The following is a 26232-nucleotide window of genomic DNA, read 5'->3' as shown; positions in this document are numbered from 1 at the left end:
CTCAGTGCACCCCGAAGGAGAAAGCAAATTTCTGTTACACAGAGTTCTACCATGGGAGGGATTACAGGGGATGATTTCCCCAGTTAGACAGGAGGAGAAATAGCTGGCACAGGAAGTCCAATGGAAAGTAAATTGGATAAGAAAGGCAGAACAAAACATTGTTAATGGGAAATGGACTGGAGCTCAGGGGAAAGAAAGAAGAATAATTTGTTTGTGGGAAGCATTTTAATTTTATGGTAACAGATGACAGTAAAATGAATCTGGAAGTAAGAAAGAAACTTCATGGAGACACAAGTCTCAGAGCATGAGGGGAAACCAGTGATTTCCACAAAGAGAACATATGGTGAAAAAGTTAAAGAAATGAGCAGAGGGATGCAACTGAGAAGAGGAAAATGAAATGGAAAAAAGGAGGAATAATGATGTAGAATTGATGAAGAGAAAACAAAGAAGACAAAAGAGAATAGAGAGAGGATGAGACGATATGAAGAAATCATACAGAAGGGACAGGAAGAGTAGAGATGAATCTTGCAGTCCTTGCTTAGGCAGAGCTTCTTTTAAAATGTCCTTTCTTTGGGAACAACCATAATTTTTTGTCTTTAAAATAACTAGCACTTGTTGCTGGTGAGGGATGAAGGGATGAGGATGAGATAAAAAGGAGAAGCTATAAAGAACACAACAATCGGGGCGGGGGGAGTACAGGAAATAAAGGGAAATTTAAAAAAAGGGGAAGAAAATGCACCTTTTTAAAAATTAGGAAACATGTTAAAGAAAAAATGTAAAATCATAAAGAAAACACGACTAGAATAAAAAGTAAAAGGAATAAAAACAAGTAACATGGAACACTAAAGTTATTTTATTCTTATTCTGATTCTAGATTCTGAACCCTTTCTCATAGTACTGTAGTATTTTCACTGATGTGAAGTGGACTCTTGTAAAGAGACTTACTTTCTTTACAGTAAGTATGCAGAACCTTGCCCAAAATAATTATTTACTGAGGTTATGTTGCTCTAAGCAATTCGATTAACAGAATAAGGTAGCTGAATATGCCTAGTTTTACATGAACCTTACTATATTTAGCAACAATTTTGGGAATATGGTAAATCTCTACCAAGGTACTTGACTCTAGGGCATCTCCTGGAGGACTGGACTGCAGCTTTGGAATGAATAAGGAAAAGGAAACAACAATATTTCTGCCTCAGGAGGGGTAAAGCAATCAAAAAGATGTTCAGGAGGCCACAAGTTGTTTCTTGTTGCCCTCATGCCTACGGATTTCTTTCGGAACCACTGACCCATCGCAGGCCTCATCCCACTAAAAGACTTTGAATAGACTTCAGCAGACACTATATTTCAATTGTAGGCCTGTTATACAAAGCTCTGCTAGCCAGTGTGGGAGCTGGGACACTAAGAAGGCTTTGTTCAATTATGGGCCATGGGCTTGACAAAGCGGTGCTCCTGCCCTTCAGGGATCTGCACCCAGAAGCTGAATGGATTCTGCAAAGGAGCAAAACAGGGATGACTTTCTATTTATTTCCCTGTGTGCAGTCACAGTTGTATGCAAATGGGGTTTTAGTTACATGAAACAATTTTCAAATTAGTGAAGATCAATTAAGACTATTTGTCTAAAAAGATGGTATTATCAATGACAATGAAAAGCTGTAAAGGATCCTTTTCATGTTTCCATTTTCATGTTTCATTACACAGATGGTTTGATCTTTCCCTACTGAACTGACCATATTTTCTTTTCTTGTAGGCTTTTTCCACATTACTAGAAACCAGCAGGTAGCTCTCTTGTGCCCTGGAACAACGTCACTTATGTTCCAGCTCAACCAGGCTTATGTGTGCAGCGTTAGCTCCAGTTTGTGGTTGGCTACATGCTCTCAAGAATATGCTGGACAGCCATTAAGGATCATCGAGATGACTGTTTTACTTCTGTCTGTGTGATAACGCTATGTAAATGGCAGAAATGAGTTGATCTGCCCCTCACATTACATAGTCTGTTGGTCTTGAATAGCTAGGGACTGGATGAAGCTGGAAACATAAATTTAAAACAATTCCAGAACTTCTTATTCATGTGTAATTGTCATGCTTTTTTACAGGAGATCCCTATTGATAGCCCCTTCCTTTGGAATGCTCTTATGATCGGGGTCCCAGTGAATTAATTCCCAAGAACACCACTTTCCTCATTCTGATTGTATGAAAAGCATTTTCTTTACTCTCAGTTCCCCACTTGATTTAATGGACCTTTCTTTTTTTTTTTGAGCAAGGGTGAAGCACCCCAACTATCTTCTCTGGGCCATTCATTATCTCAGGTAGGGTATTGACTATGGCTAAGTTTGCCTGGCATTTGCCATTATAATTCAAATTTCAAGTCAACTGCTTCTGAGAATGAGGCTGATAAAACATGTTTTTCTGCCCAGGTTTAAAAAAAATGTAATAACCTTTTTTCTTTATGAAGTTTCAATTTCCCTACAACTTGAAGCATGGCCTTGATAGGTGTCAGGGAGATAGTTTTATGTCAGTAATGGGCTTCTTGCCATCCCAAGTAAACATCTCTCTCCAACGACTCCAAGCAGGTGAGCCTCCAAAGCTCATACCTACTCAGTAGAGATTTGCTAGACCTCCGCGTGGAGTTTTTGTTAGGATTTTCTCTGTATTGAGGGTGCTTGAGCCTAAGGCTGAAGTAGACAGAAAAGAACCCCCCTTCCTGTGGTTGTGGCTCTGGCCTGCTTTGGGCCAGGACAGCAGTAAAAACAGAGAGACTGACTTGCCTCTCTTCTTGGTGATCATTTTCCACAATCTTCTGATGGCTTCTAGGGAGGGTGAGAGTGGCATCTGCATGATTTGGATGCAGAGCAGGCAAAAATTAATCTTGAGTCTCAAGAAAAAGAAATGATCAAAGGGGAAGAAACCCTGAAGACTACTAAGGAGCAGGGATTTGAGTTTGGAGTGGAGGGAGAGAGGGCCTGTGCAGAGAGTAGTAATCACTGTGGTAGAGGAAAGGAAACAGGGAAAAAGAGGTGGCACTGGTGGTAAAACAAGGTAGAGGAGGACAGCAACTACCTAATAAAAAGGCTGGTAAAAGGGACACAGATGTGGTCTGGGGACAGAGACCGACTGGGAGCTGGAGGGGAACCAAAAAGGGAAGAAGACTTGAGGAATGATGGACTGCGGGGAAAGGACTGCAGGGAGAAGGTAAGAGGAACAAAAGCATGGAGGTGAAGGGAGCGTAGATTGTGTGGAGAACAGCATGAGGAAGTAGTGGACTGAAACAAGACAAGCGGTGGAAGGAGTCAAACCTGAGAGGAACAAATAGAAAGTCTATGTTCATTAGAGTATCTCCCCCTCTTCCCCAAACTGATATTCCTGTGCCTCATACTCCTCTGCTCTCAGCCAAATCCATGACCACAGCATGTGTCTTACTCCTTTTAGAGCAGGACCAACAAGATGATAACACAGCCTATCAGCTTTTCCATCTGTTCAACTGACAGAAGATCTCATATTTCCAACTATGAATATAAGCATTATCTCACCATATGACTGACTTACATTACTATTCTGCTTTTGTAACAACCTTGAAATTTATCCAAGCAAAAAATGAAGCTAGAAGAACATCCTTAGAGTTGCACAAATAAACACTCAGAAACTACGAAATGCTGGAGTTATAGGAGCCCACAACGCAGTGTAGCACAGTCTTTGAGCCCTGGATTACCAGTTCTTTTTCCCCAGACCCCTGCTTTGTCCAGTGCACAGGACGAATTGTGCTTCATTACGGATGAACTGATTGATGTATTGCCGCCTTTCTTGTTCAGTGTGTGGCCCCAGACCTCTATTAAAGCTCTTCACCAAAGATATTTCCTCTTGAGCTCTTCTGTTTTTTAAATCTTAATTTATTTTCTTGTGTCTCTACAAGATGAGGGTCTTCCCCTTCTCATTCACAGAGAAGTGGACAGATATTAAGGGACAAAGCATTTTGGGGTACCCAGTCTAGGTCAAGTAGGAGATGATTTTTTAGACTGTGTCTTTAAATGGGTCTTTATACAGTTCCACAGTGAAAGTGCACTTAAAATTGTAACTGTGAGTACCAGGTTCTTCTGTAAATTAAAGTCCAGAGTCTCAAGCTGGATATTGAGGGAGCACTTGTGAAAAATCTGTTTTAAGTGACTTGCCTGCCATTGCACTGGAATTACATGGCAGACAGAAAGCTTCAGCTCCTCAGCCCTCTACTGCCTGAAGCAACACCATCCCTCACCCTTTTACAGCTCCCTACCTCAAATGTTATGCAAACTGTGGAACAGTTTAGTGTATCAGGTAGGGAGCAAACCCTGGGACAACAGCCCACCTGTTGCATTAGTAATTCTGATGCATCCCTAGAACAATTCCATTGGAAATACACTAAAAGAAGGATGAGAAAAAAAATCATGATTACGTGATTTTAATCACAAGGTATATCATTATCATAAAACACATGTTCTAGGAGGACTTGCATACAGTTGAACAGCTAACTATTTTTCTAGCACCTCCTAACTTTTGATGGATTTATCCTGTAAACTTAAAAGGGCTTCTTCCATGTTGCTTTTATCGGGTAGTGCACTTATCCACATGGGGAAATTGACTGGAATAACTATTGTGGGGTAGAGTACCCCTCAATAGTTATTCTAGAATATTTTTTTAATAAGAATGTCCAACAAGGGAGGCTATTCTGGACTAGCCATTGAAAAGTAACTTATTCTGCACTAGCTATTTTAGTCAATTTTCCCACATAGACAAGGGGTAACTCTATGTATTTTTAACGTGAAGCCTCTTATTTGTCTCCTTCCTACAAGCTTGTCTACATGAGAAAATTTACTGACTGAGCAATAGCAGTATATTTATATCACTACAATTATATCTGTATCTATATATTTTATGTACCTGCAGCTACCAATGCAGATATTTTTATTCCAGAATAAAAGTATTCACACTGGGAGTTATACCAGCATAATTTTACCACTATAGCTCTGCTAGTAATTTCCCCATGTAAACAATCTCTGAAATAATCTAACCAAGATTTTTTCACATCTTCCCTTGCATGACAGTTTCTCCAAGCCCTTCATAAACTTGTATCAGTCATATATTTTACATTACCAATACAGCATGAGCTATAGTGTTTGTTTACTTGAAATACGTACATGGAGTATCTTTGAACAAGGTCATCCAATACACTCAGATTTTTGCAGATGTGCAAAAGCTGTTAATGCTTCTTATGTACACTTTTAGCCTGTTGTTTTTGCTATGTAAAGACCAAAGTTAATGCTGATAAGGTAATAGCAAAGACTCTGAACTATGTGGTCTGGAAGAAAGGGCTGTTCGGGAGGTGAGCTGTTATAATCCTAGCACTGAAACTCAGTTATTTCACAGCAGTGTGCTTCTCTCTCCTCTCCCACATTACAGTTCATTCTTGTTTAAATTGTGCAAGCTTTTCCTGGCAAGAAAGGTCTCTCACTCTAGGTTTGTGTAGTGCTAGGGTTTGCAAAATGGTTTGCTACTAACTAAGCAAACAAACAGTAATGAACAAGCAGCCTAACCAGAAGTAGGAGGATCTGTCTACCAAATTCTGAGCAATATAATTAATTATATTCACGGATTCAAAAAACTTCTCATTTCCAAAGAACATAAACTACATTTCAGTTATAAGAATTGCCCTCATGAGTCAATTAACAGCTGCTACCATTTTTCTGACCATTTTTAGCATTGATTACAATTTCTCAAGGCATGTTTACCTTAAGCCCCATCCATGACAGCACTTAGCAGTTCTCACTGGTAAGTCACTCTACTTAGCAATATACAATCTACCATATGAAAAAAAAAAAAAAAAGGAGGGAAAGCAGATCAGGAAACTCAGCAGTGAGGAGGACAAACAGAGGGGAGAATTAAGGAGAGCCAGGGAGCAATACTTACTGCTGACTAACTGGCCAACACTCAAAGCTGAAGAGGAGGAGGATGAGGAGGAAGAAGAGGAAGCCTGACGCACTGGGCTTTGAGACATAGATGCTTGACTGTGAGCCAAATGCAGGAGATTGGATTGTGAGGCTGCTTGTCCCACTTGCGTCTGGGAGGGCTGATGGAGCTATATGTTAAAATGTAAAAATAGGTATTTAGAAAATGAAGCAGTAACAGGAAACTTTCAATGCACGACCTCACCCATCTACTTCTGGGGAACAAATCCCATAGGAGCATTAAATACTATGGACTTTGTTCAGGTGACAGAGTGTTACAGCAGGAGCAATCTGAGTTCTTTTGAATTCTGACTTTCCATTTTTTCTCAGTTTAACCAGATACTTAATCTAATGAGAAGCTAAATACTTGTTTGAAATGGGTGATGAGAGACCTATGACATTCACAGCAGCATTCTGATTTAATAAATACATGTCCTTACCTGTCTTCTGACTCATTAAGTCAGACTTTTATTCCCTACGTGGATTCTCATATAAATCAGCATTGTTTCAGAGAGGTCCTTTCATACTGCAGGACCAGGGCCAAGAAGAGTGGGAATGGAGAAGAGAAGATAAACTGGGGGAAAATCCCTTTCCTACAGAAAGGAATAATTTTTTTTATGGCATTAGATCTAGCAAACAAACCAAAATGTTGAAATTTTATTTCTCAATCGATAAATTGTCCTTGCCTAAAACATGCAGTGAAACTTCTGAGCCCCATTCACATCAGGACTGTGTCAAGTAAGACACTCCTAAAAAGTCTAGCGAGTACGGTAGATGCAAATGATACACTGTGATACATGAATCTGGCTTTGCAATTTTTTTTTACAAATTTTACAACAGCGTAGTTTTCCGTTGTTCACTAGAGGAAAGAAAAGAACCATTAATCCCTTCTGCCTACAATAAGCTTTCATGTGGGACTGAAAACTAGGAACATTCTCTGGTACTGATTTTTACATAAAACTCCCAGCAAATTCAAAGGGCATCTCTCTACAGAATGAAGGTACACAATGGACTTTATGGTTTTGAGCTAATTTCTAGTAGTGCAGTACAGCTTTTTCAGAGCCTAGTAATACAGTCCTGATACACTCAGGTGACTGCTACTTATACCTTTATTTTATGTTGATTCTTGATATTGATCAAAAAAGATTGCAAAAATGTACTAAAAGGCTTCGCTTTTAAGTGACAGCTGTTATCTGCATTCTCAGAAAGGGGGAAGATAAAGGCCTATTTGGCCTTGCTTGAAGTCAGTAATTTAAACCTATTTCTTGAATTCTAAGGAGTATGAGTTTTTCTCTTTTGATATTTAGCTGAACAAATGACTTCAGAAAAGGAGCTGGATTCATTAGTAATACTCAAATTATATATAATATGCTCCCAGAACACATAGAAATGACTGATGCAAAGTAGACAACAAATTGTATGGCATGGTAGATAAAGGTATCTGATCACATTCAAGATGACACTTTTTTGTGGAATACATATCAACAATTTTAATGACATTATTCCTGTTATGGGTCTGTTTAAGGACGGAGAAAATTACAACTCCTTTTCCTACCTCCCACATGGAATGATATAACACAAAAGGAAGAAACTTTGAGTTACCCTCTAATAGTAATGAAAATTATTTATCTGACCAGTTTTAGACTATGCTGACTTCCCTAGGGATCAAGAAACAAAAACATTTTATTATCTCAAGAAGGTTTTTTGGATCAAGCACATTTTAAAAAAGAAACCTGGCACTTAGACAAAGGGATAATAGTTGAGAAGCTGACTGAAAGGCTTCCAGCTTTCAGACCCATGCAAGCACTGGGCAACTTTAAAAAAATTTCACTAAGGGCAGGATTTTATCCACAGAGAGCTCCCAGTCCAGAACATCTACTTTTACAATATCTTCTCCTAGGGAAGCAGTCAACTAGGAGGGCTGGCCTCCTCTGAATGCCGCAGAAATGAACTGCCCATCCATTACGCCCAAATCACTCCAGACTGCAACTTTCAGAAACAGGCATGCATTTGGGCTCTGGGTCTGTTGTCTGAGGGAATCTCTGGCAAAACTAAAGATTTCAGCCTAGGTGAGGCAAGAAACGTACAGTATTTGGATGAGTTAGATGCTTGCACACTATCTGGAACAATCTTAAAGATGTTAGTGCTTATCTGTGAGGATGGAGGAGCAAATGTAGTAGCTATCTTTAAAAAGAAGATCTGCAAAATTATAGTCCAGTCAACTAAACTTCAACCTGTGGAAAAGTACTGAAGAAAATAATAAAACAATTTGTAAGCACCCGCAAGAAAACAAGGTAGCAACAAACAACATGGATTGTTAGGAACAAACTGTGTCAAACCAATCTGATCTCCCTCTAAGACAGGGTAATTGGCCTTGCGGACAGGGAAAAAGCAGTAGGTGGTTTGACTTTACAAGTTTCTCGACACTCCCTCGTATGACATTCTTTATAACCTAGGGAAACATAGTTTAGATGAAATTGCTGCAGAATGAATGCAAAAGTAGTCAGAAAAAAACCCCGAGGGGATAGATATCTATCTGTGGAAATGGAAGTGTGCGTATATGGTGCTTCACAGAAGTCTGTCTTTGTTCTGCACTACTCAGTATTTCCTTAACAACCTGGATGATGGAGAAGAGAACACGCTTACTAAATTTACATGGCGATGACATGCTGGGAGGGACTTTTTGGTAGGCGGTAAGACAGGATTAGGGTTCAAAATTATTCTGTCAGTTTGAACATGCGACCAGCAGTCCTGGCATGTTGCAGAAGTGAAGAGAAGGCAACTCCTATACCAAGCTGCATGAGGGGGAGTGATGTCTGCACTGGAAAGACCTCTGCAGGGGGCACCATGTCCACAGCTAGACGCCACACTTCAGAAAAAATGTGGACAACTAGAGGAGAATAATTAGAGCGGCTGAAGGCCTGGGAGTTACCTGAGGCTTATGAAGACACCTGGAATGAACTGGTCATGTTTAATCTCAAGAAGGGAAGACTAAGTGGGATATGATGCCTGCCTCAAATGTAGGTAGAGCTAATGAAAAGAGGAGAAAATGAGCCTGTCTTACATTTTATAGTGGAGAGAATGAGGCGCAACAACCTGGAAGATTCAAATGAGATGCTGGGAAAAGCTGTCTAACGTGGCAGTGAAGCACTGGCATAAATTGCTGGGGGAACCTGTGGAGTTCCTGTAAGAGTGCTTAGGAGCAAGTTAGACAAATACTGGAATAGCTAATCCACCTGAGAACAAGACAGTGGACTGGATGATCTCTTGAACCTTGACCTTCCAGCCTTAATTTTTTATGATTCTATGCTATTTCCCATCAGTATTTCTCAGGGAGAAACACATGATCATGTAAGACAGAGATGGAAAATCCAACATTTTCCAGCCATGCTACACATATAGTTCCCAAACTGTTCAACTCCTGAGCATGTACACAATAAATGTGAAGCTCCCAGGAAGCACCAGAAAGAGAGGGCATTCTGCATTCTCCAGTTGTGCATGCAAAGTTTGCACACAGCCACTGGCACATGCACAGTATCCTGGCTAAGTCTAGGAAATGTTTGATTCTCTGCACATGTATTGCATAATTCATTTGCAAATGTATTTTTGAAATAACTGGGATACCCAGAAGCTTGGAGGTTTTCTTGTCAGACATCCAGAAATCTTTGGACAAATGTAAGAAATTCTTAGAATTTAGCTGGGCAAAAAGGGATATGGCTAGTGAAGTCTGGATGCACAGTGACCTTAGGTGTAATAACAATATATAAGGGATATTTACAGATTGATGGTTTTTAACTCACTGCTTGCGAGAGAAAACGGAGCTATGGGGTTGAAGAGGCTGAAGAGTCACCTTAAGGCCTGACCAGGGACTGAGGGAGGATTCCATCTTTAACTCCCTACATAATTTCCAGCACCCCCCCTGTTTTACAGACATGACGGTTAAGCTGTAAATGTCCTGCTTAAAGAACAATGATAGTTATCTATGTCATGAAATTGCATTAAAATACTCTCTCTCTTTTCATCCACTATAATTTCCACTCCAGAAATAGCCTTAAGGAGAGGTGATGATTAGATTATGAATTAGATTCTAGATGACAGAATCAATTCGAACTTGCAATAGCTGACTTTTCCCAATTTTGGACACGTACATATGATATGAATTATATTTATGACTGTTGTGCATTTTCCATCCAAAGACAGAAGGAGGCACAGAAATTACAGAAGCAGTTGCTGTAAGTGCCATTCTGTGTAGGTGGATATAGCAGACATGCTGAGAATGATGACTGTATGCAACACTGATCAGTATCTGGCAGGAATACATGTATGCACACTACAGCTAGAGGAATAAGATGAATATAAGAAGCATAAAGTGCAGCATAATACTTTATAAGAATAAACTGAAAAATGCAAAGGGCCCGTGTGCTGGTTTTGGCTGGGATAGAGTCAATTTTCTTCATAGTAGCTGGTATGGGACACTGTTGATAACACAGGGATGTTTTCGTTACTGCCAAGCAGTGCTTATGCAGTGTCAAGGCCTTTTCTGCTCCTCACCCCACCCCACCAGCAAGGAGGCTGAGGGGGCACAAGAAGTTGTGGGGACACAGCTGGAACAGCTGACCCCAACTGACCAAAGGGGTATTCCAGACCATATGACGTCATGCTCAGCAATAAAAAAGTGGGGGAAGAAGAAGGAAGGGGGGGACACGTTCGGGGTAATGGCATTTGTCTTCCCAAGTAACCGTCACGTGTGATGGAGCCCTGCTTTCCTGGAGATGGCTGAACACCTGCCTGCTGATGCGAAGTAGTGAATGAATTCCTTGTTTTGCTTTGCTTGCATGTGCAGCTTTTTCTTTACCTATTAAACTGCCTTTATCTCAACCCATGAGTTTTCTCACTTTTACTCTTCCAATTCTCTCCCTCATCCCACCAGGGGGGAGTGAGCAAGTGGCTGCGTGATGCTTAGTTGCTGGCTGGCATTAAACCACGACGGCCTAATTCTTATTTCTTTTACATCAGTTTTACATGCAGCTGTCAACCGTGAAGGTAGTATTGATTGGTAATTGCAGAAGCAAAGAATGAATTAGGTCTCCAAGACTAAACTTTGTTCTTAAATTATGTATGTAGGATATTCCTACACCTGGGATAGCTGACTGGAGTCCTGTATTAAGGTCATCTTATGAGATCAGGGATGTTGCTCCCTGCATCCAGAAAGTTACATGATAGTGATAGAGTAACAAGGTATTTTGCATAAGATAAGGAAAAAGAAAGAAACTAAGTGGGAATAAAGAACAAGCTTTTGAGAGAATATTGCCTTGTATCACAACAGAACTGCTACTGGTTTTACAGAGAGTCTGGACAAACAGCAAGGACAAAATATGGCCCTAATGGAAGGGAAAAGAACGTAATGGGTTTAAATTGCAGTAACGGAGGCTAGGGTCAGGCATCACGAAGACCTTTCTAATGCTAAGGAGAGTGACCTAGGTTGCCTAGGGATGTCGGGGAACCTCCATCACTGAAGGTTTTTAAGAACAGGTTAGACAAACATCTGTCAAGAGTGATATAGGGACAGTTGATCCTGCCTAGGGGGAGGGGAAGGACTGCATGAACTCTTCAGGTCCTTTCCAGTCCTATTTTTCTATGATTCAGTGAAGAGGAAATCTGAGAGATGAGGAAACACAACAAATTAGAGAAGACAGAGGTGAAAAAGACAAGTATAACAAAAAGGGCAGAAGAGATGAAACTAAGAGGAGTGGTACAAAGAGCAAGAAATACATTTTAAACAATCCGCTTTATGATACAAATAAAGATTTTCCATTTTTTCTGATGTCAGCTAGTTCTTCCTGGGAAATATGGACATTAGCTCTAGTAAAGACTGAAGTCCATGGAAGGTGCTGAAAAATAAATACCTTGATATAAAAAGACATTCCCAAACACTTTGAAATGCCCCAATAATGCCTTGCAGAAGTAGTAGTTTAAGTGTTTCATGCTTCCATTTTTCCTGTAAATGGAGTTCTCTGCTCCATGTACATTTCCTAAAATGTGCCATACATTTGTTTTTGAGAAAGAGTGGTGGTGTGCTGTGGTCACTGCATGATTTGACAGCACCTTGGCAGAGGAGGTCTGTCTTCAAACCTACTGATACTGCATAAGTAGGCATGGGATTCAAAAATGTTTTCTTAAATCTCCTAGCAAATGGAAAGAATAAGTTATTACGCATATCCACACGCTTCATCCCAAATCACTTTCACAGTCAACTCTGCCAGAATGTTTCCCAAATACTGTACCCATCACCCTAATTTAGCTTACTCAACTAAATTCAAGTAAGTGAATATATGAATCTGAATATGAAAGCTATTTGATACTTAATAATTATCTTCTCTCTCAGTATAGTATAATATAGTATAGTATATATAGTATAAAGGGCCTCTATACAGACTGACAGAATAGGTACATTTGGAAACCAGCACAAAAAAGCTCTTTGGGTTCACAGAGGCTGTGCACATACTCAGCTCAAAATGAAGACCACAGCAAAGAAATGTTCGTGTGCTGTGGACGTAACTGGGGGTAGGACTTTGACAGCATCTGCCGAAGTCCTTTCAAAGCCTTTCTGTGGGATCAGAACTACGTTCAAAGTATACACTGTAACTGAAGGTCTCTTCACTCACTAAATGAAGTTGAGGACACAGCCAGGCTTCTGTAGAAGATATAATTTTATATGCAAATCAGGTGCATCAGTCACCTTTCTGCCCCCTATCAGGAATGATATAATGTCAAAATTACATTTAACAGACTTAAATATGTAGGTAAAAGCCTAATTCAAAAGTAACAGTAATGTTCCTACAGTGAACAGTACTTTACTCTCTATATGCCTCACTTCCTCAGAATGACACAGGTAGCATAGTGGTATCTTCCTATTCCCAATGGTGTGGTGCAGTTATATTGACTTTTTTGAGATATCCTATTCCTACAAGTGCAGATGTCACAAAGAAAACTGGTCAGGAAGAGATGTAAGTTCCAAGTCGAGTGTTTATGCTGTGGCATGGAAAATCTGATGTAGTCCCTTGTACTAGGAAATAGTCTTGACTTTCGAAAATCTAGTAATTTTATCCATGGATGGAACGGAGTTATGCAATGCTGATGGTAAAAGGAAAGAGAAAGAAGTGAGAAAAATTGTCACCCTCATCACTGAAAGTCATATAAAAAGCAAAAGAAAAACAAAGTTGGATTGAGACAACACAGTTTAGTGGCTATATTCAAACACAGGGAAAGAAGAGTGTGTTTCTCATACAACAAGAAGGCATCAAAGCTGTAAGAGCATTGCAGAGAAAAAATGATTGAGAGCTGGTTAGATTTTAATGGAAGAGTGTAACAAGGGATTGCATAGAGTTGTGATACTGAGATAGTAGGGTGTATGTGGTAAGTTGAGACTGCAGAAGGAAGATGTCTGGCATGAAATTTGGAAAGCAGAGGTACAAGAATGACCACAGACTCATCTGAGAGCTACCTATGTCTTTTCAACAGTTAATCTGGAGCACGATAGCCAATGACAACGAAGATGGGGAACTGACTATGTAAGAAAATATTGCCTAGTACCTTGTTTTATTGTGTCAGAGTTGGCAGAAGCCCAAAGCTGGTAGTGCTATAAGAAACAGTGAAATATGAAAAGTTCTGGCAGGCAGTGTAGATAAAACAAGACTGAGGACAACTGGGACTACAGGCCTGATTTAATGAATCTAGTATGTAGGAGGAAAGAGCCAGACAACAGCAAGAAGGGAACCCACTTTATGAGGTACACCGGAGAACAATAGAATGTGTAGAAGTTGCTTCTTTGTGGGCAAGCAAATAGTTATGAAAACACCAATTATTTATTAGGAAAGATGTTTAAGGAATTCATAAACAAGAATGTGTTTTGAACCCCAGTGATCACTGGCAGCTGGATTCTTCTCACCTAATTTCACTCATCTAAGAGTTAATTGTCTATCCTAAAATAGCTACCCTAGCCCCCTCTCATGTCAATGGAGACAACAGATACCTTAAGATACCTATTAGAGATTCAACCTCTGTAAAAATTATTCTATTTTGACAGCTTGAGTTGCCCATTGGACATGCGTACGTCTCCTTGTCTATGTCTCTCTGTCTCTACAGGAAATCTAGTTAACTAGCAGATACCTAACTGCTCTATGACTAAGTTTAGCAAGGTGAATCCTTTCCCAAATTTCATAAGACTCCAATTCATGGTTCAAGCTCTTCTGTCAGTTTGTTGGTGTTAACATATGTTGTTAAGGATATGAAAGAACACTTTAAACCAAGGTTTTCAAATCTGATAGCAAATAACAATGCTAACACATTGTTACAAAAATGTGTATTTATCCATACAACCTGAATTTTGACAAAATCCCTCCTGACAGCACGGAGGAAGTGCGGAAGTTAAGGTTACAAGGTACTCTTCTATTATGAGATATAAACAACTTAAAAAAGCAAGAAACATAAAATTAGGGAATAAATCGTCCTTTTTCAAGAAAGGAGACTACAAGTAGAGATCAAAGGATTTATACCAATTTTTTGAATGGTTTTAGCAAGCAGCAAGAAAAGATGGTGAACAATGGTGAAGTTGAATCAGCAGGAGGAACACGTGAATTTCTTAAGTTAGTACAGAATACCATGAACAACTTACAGATCCTGTTTACAACATGCTGAGGAAGCATTATGACAGATGAAATACAGAGTAGATAGGTGCAAAGAGACTCACATTAAAAGGAACCATTTTAGTGACTCACATGGTAACAATCAGGGAAGCAAAGATGTATCATGGTGGATACAGCTGCTTATTGAAAACCTGCTCAATGAGGAGAGATAGAAAAAAGCAGGATGTTAGACTGTATTGAGATAAAGACAGAAAATGATGCTGAAAATATTATAATGTTATTATGTAAAACAGTAATGCATCCTCACTGTTATCATGGCATTCAGTTCTGATCACAAAATCTTGAAGAGATTAGTGTGGAAATTGAAATGGTTGGGAGATGGGCAGTAAATATTATTAAAGGCAAGGAAAAACTTGTTTATGAACAGAGATGAAAAGGACACAGACTACAACAGGAGTGCAAACAGCTGCCTGCTTTAGAAAGCCATTGCAATTTCTAGGAGAATTCTCAGTGTGTGCATAGATGATGCTGCTTGGATTAGTAGAATCTTGGAAAACAGTGAAAACACTGAAGCTTTAACTACTCTGTGTAATTTAAAGAGGAACAATCCCTACTGTGGGTAGTTTAAAGAACATAAATCAGAAACAGCTATTTATTCTTAAAAACAAGAGGAATAGGATTACAATGGAATTGCTTGTGTACATTAAAAAGCAACCTATTTACAACACAGAAAAAGAAGCACTGCTTTACACTACAGGTAAGTAATCTATGAACTCATTTCCATGAGAAGACATTGAGGTTTTAGTCTGTCAAGTTTGAAAAGGTTGTATGAATAAATAATGCATGTAGTCTACCTTAGTAAAGCTGACTAAAAACAGTATCTGAGACATTTAAGTCTTCAGGCAAAAAGTAAGCACTAGGACACATTACTTAGCAACTGAAACAGGCTACACGGGTTCAATTATCGTGACTCAGCTAACAAGCAGCAGCTTACTATTATCACTTGCAATCACCTCTCTTTCTCCCACAGTACTTAGTTTCCAAGGAAGTGACAAGTTGAGAGTTAACCTAGGATCATCTGCAACTGGAACATTTTACTATATTATTTATTTCCTCTTTTTTTTCTCTGTGACATTCTCAAAACTTTTCTCAAACTTGTCTTGTACTCTTCTTTCCTGCTTCTGAAGCTTCTTTCATCAAGTTACAAGACACCAAATGCCATGTGACACCATTTGCAAAAATATTTTGAATTCCTGCTGAGCCCTCTGAATTTGAGCACTCAGTTCTTCTGAAAACAAGGTTTTAAACTTATGACTAAATACGCTATCATTAGCCAAACATCACAGTTTGGCTAAGTCTTTACCCAGGCAATAAGATAAATTCAGGATCTCCTTCTACTTTGTGCAATTCTATTTACTTTTCAAATTATAGGGCAGTTTTTATAGAACTAGCTCAATTGTTTTTGGCTGTCCATCAGCATTATTCCTATGAGGAATCTGGCTCTCTTACCTCTTTTCTGCTCCCACTGAAATCAATGGCAAAATTTCCTCTGACTTCCTTCAGTAAAAGCAGAGGAACCAGTAGAGGGAGCACAAATACATAGAAATAATTTTCTGTGATTCCTATAAAAATGATAATGTGTACTATTTTTTCATACATTTCATTGCACTACTTTTTTTCTGCCCCCGATCCAAAATACTGCCTTGATCAGGCTCCAAAAGGTGTAGGTAAGGAGGCTCTGTGTTATTTGGTGGCCCTTCCTGCAACCCCTGGGACCTCAGGACTCTGTGTGAGAGTCACAGGTTAGACCCTGCAAAACTGATCTGGGCAAAATAATGTTTTCTACCTACACAGCATGGCTGGGCATACCAGCATAATATGGGGCCCATCTATGGCTATTGGACACAACCAGAGCTCTGCTGAGTGACCGTCTCTGCCAGCTGGTAGTTGCACAGGAGCACACAGGTTGGGTGAACCAGTATAATACAGCACGATAGGGCTAAACAACGACTTTCTACCTTGAACCCCTGCTCATTCAGCAAGCTGCAGCCTTCAGCAGCAGTTTGTCCCTTTGTGTGAGTGCAGTGCCGCTAGCTGTGCAGATAAAGGTCACACCTCCATCCCCTCACTGCCCGCTGATACTAGACGTCGCCTGGATGAGGTTGCTTTGCTGCAGGACTCAGAAGGTGTGTTGCTCTGTGGGTGAGAAGGTCTCAGGGAATAATACAGGACCTCTGTCCTCCTCTTTACTTCTAAATTTCATGAGTTTCAAACGGGATCTCAGGATTGCTATGCTTTTTGAGAACTTCCCCCATAAAGGAGAGAAAGATCTAATCTCTTCAGGGGACTGACTAAAAGGAAACACCCCACCCCACACACCCCCAGGTAACCACATGTAAACTGCTGAGTTTCTTATTCCATTGTCAGGCTTTCCCATGCTGGGGAACACAGAGCCTGCCTTCCCATCCAATCTGCTTTGAAACCACATCCATGCAACAATTGCAAAAGCACTTGCCAGTAGTGTAAGTCTGCTCCCATTAAAGAAAATAAAGTTAGATAAATGACAAGTGCTTTGGAAAATGCCTCTGCTAGATACCACAGAGGACAGGATGGAGAAAAGGGTATGTAACCACTTGAATGTGAAACATTTTCAAAACGAACAAAAAATTCACCTTAGAGATCCATTTGCTCTCTACTTCTAAATTTAAAAAAAAAAAAAAAAAAGAAAGAAAATAATCAGTTTCGACTTCAGTGGGGCCTGGGATTCTCAGAAACATACAAAAGGCTGCTACCTGTGACTGGAGGTGTAGGCAGGACTAGCAAACAAGCACTACTAGCAATAGGAATGCTAAGCTGAACATTTAAGTGAGTGACACTTTTCTAAGTACCTTTTTGGTAATCATATTTGATGTCTTTTCCATCCTCAATTTCCTCTCTTTCAGAGAAAAAAGGTGGCACTACAATTCTTTGCTCTACAGATGTAGACAAAACTAATGAATTTGACTTTAGAGTACTAGAAAAAGAATTACAGAAATCTTTTCAGACCTCAGTGAAGTTGCTGCACCCATCCTGAAGTCTGTGAACTACCTGGTGCCTCACACTGAATAGTAATTTCCCTAAAAATACTTTCTGTATTGTGCAAATACAGATTGCAAATATATGCAAATATGCACAATCAAATCTTATTTTCCAGTGAAGAAGACTAATAATTTTTTATATTTTTCTTTGTTTTCTCTGCACGTTCCAAAACATTTCAAACCCCGGTCCACTAGATGACCACTAACCAAGGAACACAACTTTATAGGCCAGATAGGCCTCTCCTGTCTCATATTCCTACTGTGCTTTTACTGCAGAAAATTTCTCAGCTGGCCCTATATTGACCTTTAAAAGAAAAATAAAACCAAAACTGGATAACCCCTGAATGTATAAATAAATTATATGACATTATATAATAACTACATATATAGTATGCACTAATATACTACGTATGATAGAATTCATCTTTTGTTATTAAAAATGATAAAGAAGCCAGAGGTTTTAGAAAGGCCATGAGAGAGTCCAAGAGGAGTACATTTCTGCGCATCTCTTTTGATAATCATTTAGGCTACAGACACTTTACCTGCTGGCCTGGCTTGAGCGGTGATAGTGTTATTCCCTGGGTATTGATCACTGGGAGTATCTGGTTGCCGATGACAGTAGCAATGATCTGACCCTGGGCATTGGTCAACAACTGTGGAGTTATCGGCTGCACCTGAAGTCCCTGAGCTCCACCTGCCGCCTGGCTGGAGGGGACTGGATTAGGCATCAGTGGGATTGTTCCAATAATCTGGAAAAACGACACAGAAAGGGAAAATGCACACTTGCCACACATAGTTGTTTTATGCATGTTAAACTTAGGTAAAATAAGCACAGAGAGACAGATATGACAGGCTGAGGGTGAGAAACAACCGCTCCTTTACTGGTGTGATGAGGACTTTCAAACTCATTTGTCACGTCACAGATCACCTGTATGTTTTACCACCACCCACTGTCATCCCCAACAAATCTGCTGTGGCTGACAGTGTATGAAACAAATGCTGGACCACGCTCTGGCCCCTGGATGATGCTTTATTCCCACCGCTCATTTGAACACAGAGTGAAATAGATGCAAATATCAGTCTGTCTCGCTTTCTACAACTCATCCGTACAATGTTATTAACTGCGAACTGAGGGGCTTATGTAATTTTCCTTGATTTACTGATACCTAGTACTCTAGATGACCACCTATTACTCCCATGCGATCTCAGGGAGGAACAGAGAGATACTGGTGCCTTTCGGGACATGGCTTATTAAGATATGTTCATAAAAATGCAGCTGCTTTTGGATAACAATCAAGTAGTACAACACAACGGGAGAGCTGGTGTTAGATAAAACATTTTAGCTAACATTTCTGGGGCAAGTACTTGCAGAAAGAGACACTTGTGACATCTCAGACTTGAGAATACAGTGATTCCTTAAAATGTGAACGTGCCTGTAAAACTAATATTAGGATGAGATGTCAAACAGATGCTGTAAGAAAGCTCGTCAGTCAATAAGCTGCTAGGCTGAAGAAAGTTACACTGATGGAAGACTCTTTTTACAAGTATTAGAGCATCTGAAACAATCTTCTGATGACACTTGGGAATAAAACCAAACTTTCTTTTTTTCCAAAAAACTACAAATGAAGCTAGAGTCATAGGATAGTTGCAACAGGAAAAATTAAAAAAAAAAAAAAAAAAGCAAAACACATCTCTATTCCCTTCACCACATCTCCTCTCACTTTATCATAGACCCCCAGAAACACCCATCCCACTGTAAGGCTTCCAGTCTTCCCTCTCCAAAAGCCTTGCTTTCCTCCTCTTTATCCTCAACATCCACCACACTGCACGTCCCTTTTGTTCCTCACTAGTATGATCCCAGTTGCCCAGTGTCTCTTATCACATACATTGTCTAGCCTCGAAATACTTGGCTGCTGAGAAATAGAGTGATTATGGCTCAGTTCTCCCATTCTTTCCTCAGTGGGGCTAGTAACAGTGTAGCTTTCCTCAGTCTATCTGCTGATTCTCATTACATTTAGGAGCTTAATCATCTTTTAGAGCTCTTTATTTCTGGTAAATTTTTTTGAAATTGGTCAGCTGTTTCAAAGCCATTAGGTAAGTATGGAGAGATGGATGGATGGAAAGAGGGACAGAAGGATAGACAGCACTAGTCATAAGACTAGTTTCCTCATGAAAACAGGCTAAAGTGTTTCTAGTGAAACTTAAAGGCAAATTTGTCTCCAAAACAAACATATAAAATTCCTACTGATTTCAACAATTAATTTGTATTGTCTCAATGGAACAATACGGTGTAAAATTAGCTCCAAAGTAAGTGTTTAATGAAAACATCAGTGGCTTTGTGGGCAGACCACTAAGTTACTTTCTGAGAGTGCAAAACTAGAGGAACAACTCTGAATCTCTTGCTGAAGATATAAAACGGACTGTCGTGGTTTAACCCCAGCCAGCAGCTAAGCACCACACAGCCGCTCACTCACCCCTCCCCCCACCCAGTAGGATGGGGGAGAGAATCGGGGGAAAAAAACAACCCCTAAACTCATGGGTTGAGATAAGGATAGTTTAATAGAACAGAAAGGAAGAAAGTAATAATGATGATAATAATAATAACAATAATAAAATGACAATAATAATAATAAAAGAATTGGAATATACAAAACAAGTGATGCACAATGCAATTGCTCACCCCCTGCCAATCGATGCCCATCTAGTACCTGAGCAGTGATCTGTGCCCCCCCCCGGCCAACTCCCCCCAGTTTATATACCAGGCATGACATCACATGGTATGGAATACCCCTTTGGCCAGTTTGGGTCAGCTGCCTTGGCTGTGCGCCCTCCCAACTCCTTGTGCCCCTCCAGCCTTGTCGCTGGCTGGGCATGAGAAGCTGAAAAATCCTCGACTTAGTCTAAACACGACTTAGCAACAACTGAAAACATCAGTGTGTTATCAACATTCTTCTCATACTGAACCCAAATCATAACACTGTACCAGCTACTAGAAAGAAAATTAGCTCTATTCCAGCCAAAACCAGGACAAGGATACATGTGTGAACTGTGTTGTGAAGAGTAACAGGGATCTGTAAAGACTTCTGCATATTTAAATCACCAGAGGTGATACACAACAACCCCAGAAAGTCCATTCCTCAAGGAAGCATCATGCAATGATGGCCAACTAACTCAGGCATAGCTGGAGGGGCAGGCATCTTTTGTCAGAGGATCACCCTCTTTCTTCCATTATTAGGCTAAGATATAACTCAATCAAGTGATGGCATTCTAATGAGTGACTGCTCCTTCAGCAGTCACAGCCTGATGGTGTGCCTCTTGGTAGGCTCAACTGTGAAGTACAACATGACAACTTAAACTGACTCCTTGTGTGAAAAAAGTGCACTTGGTTAGTGACAGCAGCTCAGCTAACAAGTGGTAGGTGCTGAAGTCATCATTAACTTACCAAACTTGCCCTGTTAGAAGAAGTTTGGATGGGAAGACCAGAGAACCATAAAGAAAAACAGGACAGCTCTCTTGTGGGAGGACCTGGTAAAATGACAGGCTCATCTCCTAAGCTGTATTGTAAGAGTTGCATATATCAAAACTGTTCAAAACACTGTAAAGATATCATTTAAATTCTCCTTAATGCATTCCTAAAAGATAGACAGATCAATAAAGATTATTATCCCCATTTTACAGAGCATGAAAGTGAAGCACAATGGAGCATATTCAGACAGAGGCTGCAAGTTAGCCTTCTAAGCTGGAATTTCCTGTGAGTTTCTCTCTGCAGATCACAATACTTTTATTTATTTTTTTTTTTTTTTTAAGTGTCCCTAACTGAACTGCAGCTGCTTTACTGTTCACGTGAGAAGATGGCTGTTCACTGAGGGAAGGATTTATTTACATCATTATCAGATTTCAGAATGTTCTAAAATCTGACTTTCAGGTGTATTAAATACAACTTTCATGCAGTGCAACATGTAAATTTCTCCTAGTTTTTGGCAACCTAAAATATTTATGGGTCACAAATATATTCTTCCACTTTTAACATATCTCAGCAAACTCAAGGAATAATCCTTCTTAATTTTATCAGCAGAAACATAGCGAAGGCCTCTCCTTCCTTTGCCATGTCAGTAAAGGACACGACCTTGGAGTGTCATTACTCCAATGTAACTTTAACTATCAAGGTCCTAATCCCAGCAAAGCAAAAAATGCTGTGCTGGTGTTATCAGTAATAGAAATGTTTGCATTCACATTTAAAATGCATTTCTTGGACTGCAGTTGGACATTTTATAGAATGACAGTGCTGAAGTGGACAGTTTGTAAGGTCAGAAGCAGAAGGCTATCTGTATGTATTAATGTGTGTCACACACCATTCTGTACATGGCGTGCTGTACATCCACACAGCCAGAAACGGAGCAGGGAAAACACAGCTGGGAGACGTGTTCCAGAAGGACAAATGAACAAATGCCCTCAGGGGTGTTACCACTGGAGCCAAGGGTAAAGCTGAATGGGAAACAGTTTTTCCACTTTCTGAAACTTACTGAGATTTCAAGATTTTTTTTCCATTTTATACCAAAATAAAGTAAAATCTTGTCTGGTTAAAAAAAGACATCCACTTGTTTCTAGTTAACCAACAGGGCTACTCTTTATGGTGTGCATCTTTGATATGGCTAAACCCAGATTCAAGTTTCCCCTTTCAAGTTCCCCCTTCTCCAAGTACCCTCTCCTAAATACACTAACAGCTCCCTGATTCACACATAAGGAGGAGTACTGAAACTGGATCCCCTTCTCAAACCTCATGTGATTGTCCTGATGCTGGGCCAGATCCCTCTTCCTCTAATTTTGGTATGAAATTTCACCCTGGGCCTTGCTAATCTGTCCTGTTAAAGTATCATAAAAGCTGGTACTTTATGAAGACAATTTATGGTTTTGATACATTTAAATATTCTGAAGAAATAAAACAAGACCATGCCACGGGCTTGACACACTGGTGTGCCACAGTACAGATTATTTAATTGCCAGTGATTTCCCTAGTGGGGAGGCATCGCAACTTTCTAGCAAATGCTGCTATTTCAGGTTATATTCAAGGACAGTTCAGGAACAGCATGTGACAGGGACTTATCCCACAGGATACTTATAGAATCACACAATCACAGAATAGTTTGGGTTGGAAGGGACCTTTCAAAGATCATCTAGTTCCAACCCCCCTGCCATGTGGGGGTTCAAAGCCCCATCCAACCTGGCCTTGAACACTGCCAGGGATGGGGCATCCACAACTTCTCTGAGACATAGCAGAAGAGGCTTCTTACTCTATCAACGTTTGGACTCAAATTCATAAACAATCCCACCTGTCAAACACATTCTTGAGAAAACAAAGGCATCCCTAAAAGTCCTCATGCTACAAAAATATAATTTTAAAAGTTTTGTGGGTTTTTTTACACTATGCATGTGACTTTCACAATTCTTTTTATACCTCATACAAATGAAACCAAGCACTAAGTGTTCACAGAGGAGTTGCAAAACAGGTGGCACAAGCAAAACAACAAATAGACAGTTTTGAAAGTCCAAGGGTTAATTCAAGGGAGACCCTTGTCAATGCTCCATAACCTCTAAGGGTGTCAGGCACAGTAATCTGCAGAGCGCTGCTGATTAAAATAAATTACACCTGGTTGTATCTCTCTGAGGTACAGGTTCCAGATATAGGCACAAAATGTAGTGCAGATGTGACACTGGAAATTGTACCAAGATATTTAATGTAAATTCAGACCTCAGCTTTGTTACAGAGATGGGGCTTTGGTCCACCTCTAGTTAAAACACCAAGACTGTAATTCTGGCCCTGTTCAAGTGACAGAGTGTTGCGAGAAGCCTTGGTGGAGTCAGATTTTCACTTCAAGTATTCAGTAAGATTCTTTCATTTTTGTTTATGGATTAATAGATACATCAGTTGCATCCTGAGATGCTTAGCGAGCAGTTTGTACAGATGTTAATTTAGTTTTTTATGTTTCCTGATGTTAACTGAATTTTAAAAATCAATGATTTGTTTCTAACTTCAAAGGAAATTCAGGGTGATTTTTAAGAGCATCTGAATATTTTCCATTGATTCATCTGTTACTGTCATTTTAGCATCCTAGGATTTCAAGATATCTGAGATCAGGCCTCTCAAACCTTACAACTTGAATCTGCCATTGCCAAGCCAACTTCCACGATTAAGTGTTATTTATATGAAATAAAGTTGTAAGGCGTGGCTTGCATGTGAAGTTAATTTGTTGATCTGCTCCTACGTTCCATCTGTGGGCTCAGCAGTCTTTGCCTACACAGTCCTGCAAACTGTAAATTCATCTGCAGTGTAAGAATAAGCACACAATTAAAGTGAAGGTAAAATACCAAAGAATGGAGCTGACCATGGAGGGGAAAAATCCCAAGCCCTCAGCATATCAACAATATCTGTAAGTGTTACCCACAATGGCAGGGAGCTGTCCTAGCACTGATAAACTGAAGTGCTAGTCACTATTGTACTGTTAAACAGATTTTGGTCTGTTGCCTTGCTCAGTAAAGGTTCCTTCTTAGAAATGAAATAAAAACATCTGATCCCTTAAAAAGGATCCCTTAAGCAACTGATCCTTGAGAAGGAATAACATTTTAAAAAATTCCATTCCTATCCTTTCTTGACTGACAACACATCTTCATATTTAATTGCCTTTGTGGATTACTTCGCTGTAACTCAGGCTGAAACTGTGGGCAGAAGCTGAGCAACTGCTCAGAACTTCTGGGGATAAATGTCTAATTGTAGCCCCATTTGTGCTGCTGATATAAAGCCAGATTTTGCATAACTGTATGAAGGACTAATTGCTGATTTCCCAGCAATGAGTCTTTCCTTGTGGCTCCTAATAAACCAACTGTGTTTTGACATTAGGTGAAGTTACTATGATACTGTAAAATGAAACATACAACTGTTTTTTATTAAGTTCTTCTTCCTCTCCCCTCATCAGAAACAGGGATGCTGCCTTGCTTCATTGTTTTCCTAGCACAACCAAAGGAATACTACAAACTGTAGTCAAATGGATGATTCAACAACTGCCTTTGTTTCTGCTGTGAAAAGGCTAAGTAAAATCAAAGACTGATTACATTAGGTTGTTTCTACTGTCAGCCAGGGCTGACATAAAGCAAATAGTGTCATTTCATCTGAAAAATGTCTTTAACTATAAAAAGGAAATGTTAAGTTTTTTTTCAGTAGTATCATCAAAATGAACGTCTCTCTGATTTTATCAATGTTACAGCCCTTTAAATATTGAAAGTTAATTATTCAGTTTTGAACAACAGAAGAACAATATAAAAATAAAATAGAAAAACAGGGAAAAAGTAAAAGGAGCAACAGAAAAATTGTTGAGTAAAATGAGGCAAACCACCATATATGCATAAGCTAATTTAAGATCTCAAACTGTGAACAGAATACACGAAAGTCTTATGTAGTGAGCCAAAAAATCACTATTTGAGTGAGTGTTTGCTGATTTAAATATGCTTCACTCATCTTCATTTTCTAGTCCTTGGAATATAATATGAAATGAAAGCTCACTTTGGCTTCTGTTGTATGATGCTGCTATGTTTAAACTCATTTTTCCTACTTCTACAGGGCCAAAAGCTAATTTAACCCCAGCAGTCATACCATCTACAGTACATAGGACAATGTTTATGGTTTGGCTCATTTTCTACAGTTTTGCAAATTTCCTTCAGAAGCTGCTTCTGTTCAGAGATATGTTCTTTCTTGTATGGTCACTGTATCAGCATGAGTTACTTTAAGGAGATAATCTAAGAAGAAAATGACTGAGGAAAGACAGAATAATGAGAATCTGCACAGGATTCTTTAGCCTCTGTGCAGCTGCCTCTTTCTTAATCACACATTTATACACACTACCTATATAAATTATAAACACATGGACACATATTTTTATATATATATATGATTTATTATCTACCAATATCAATAAACCCAGCTATTTATATACACTATACTATATATACTACCAAACCACACACTGAAAAACTGGAAGGATGAATACAAGCTCCATTTGCAGACTACTTCTGAAAGAAATGCCGCTCCATCTCATTCTTTGGAGTAATGACAATATGATTCTTGAACCTCAAGAGAGGATGAGGCTAAGGCTGCCTGTGTCTTTTGAAGTAAAAGTAGTATTTATTTATGCAAAGCTTGCAAATTTCCTTTGCTGCATTATATTTCCTGATGAGAACTCAAAAAAATGGCACAACAAAATGCTATTATGAGAACAAGGCATGAAATAGTGATACTAGAAACAGTCGCCTATGAAACTGTACTTCTGACTCACCATTTCATGTAAGGAATTATAATTTTCAAGGTTAAGTATTGTTCATATATCATACAATATATTGGATAGTAAATTGTTTGTAAGCATCATAATGGAACATTGAGTCTGACATTCTGCCCGACTTTCTCAGTGCTTTATTTTTTAGAAAATAATGTTTGTATTCTAACATCAAACTATACAGGACCTTATTTGTCATCACTGTAGGAATTAT

The 26232-nt window shown here is 39.4% G+C and overlaps 1 protein-coding gene across 1 annotated transcript in view; it reads right to left on the bottom strand.

The window, feature by feature from the left end:
• The window catches only part of POU6F2 (POU class 6 homeobox 2), a 255820-nt gene that overhangs the window by 7562 nt on the left and 222026 nt on the right, over positions 1–26232 (bottom strand). The window contains exons 6-7 of the mRNA XM_010581772.1: positions 18240–18446; positions 5938–6106 (exon numbers count right to left, since the gene is read on the bottom strand). Coding sequence (XP_010580074.1) covers positions 5938–6106; positions 18240–18446 — 376 coding nt within the window. The remainder of the gene's footprint in view (positions 1–5937; positions 6107–18239; positions 18447–26232) is intronic.

The sequence above is a fragment of the Haliaeetus leucocephalus genome, unplaced genomic scaffold (assembly GCF_000737465.1).
Source record: "Haliaeetus leucocephalus isolate CR32 unplaced genomic scaffold, Haliaeetus_leucocephalus-4.0 Scaffold808, whole genome shotgun sequence".
Classification (NCBI taxonomy): domain Eukaryota; kingdom Metazoa; phylum Chordata; class Aves; order Accipitriformes; family Accipitridae; genus Haliaeetus; species Haliaeetus leucocephalus.
Note: the sequence above shows the minus strand (reverse complement) of the source record. Positions and strands in the feature narration are given on the sequence as shown.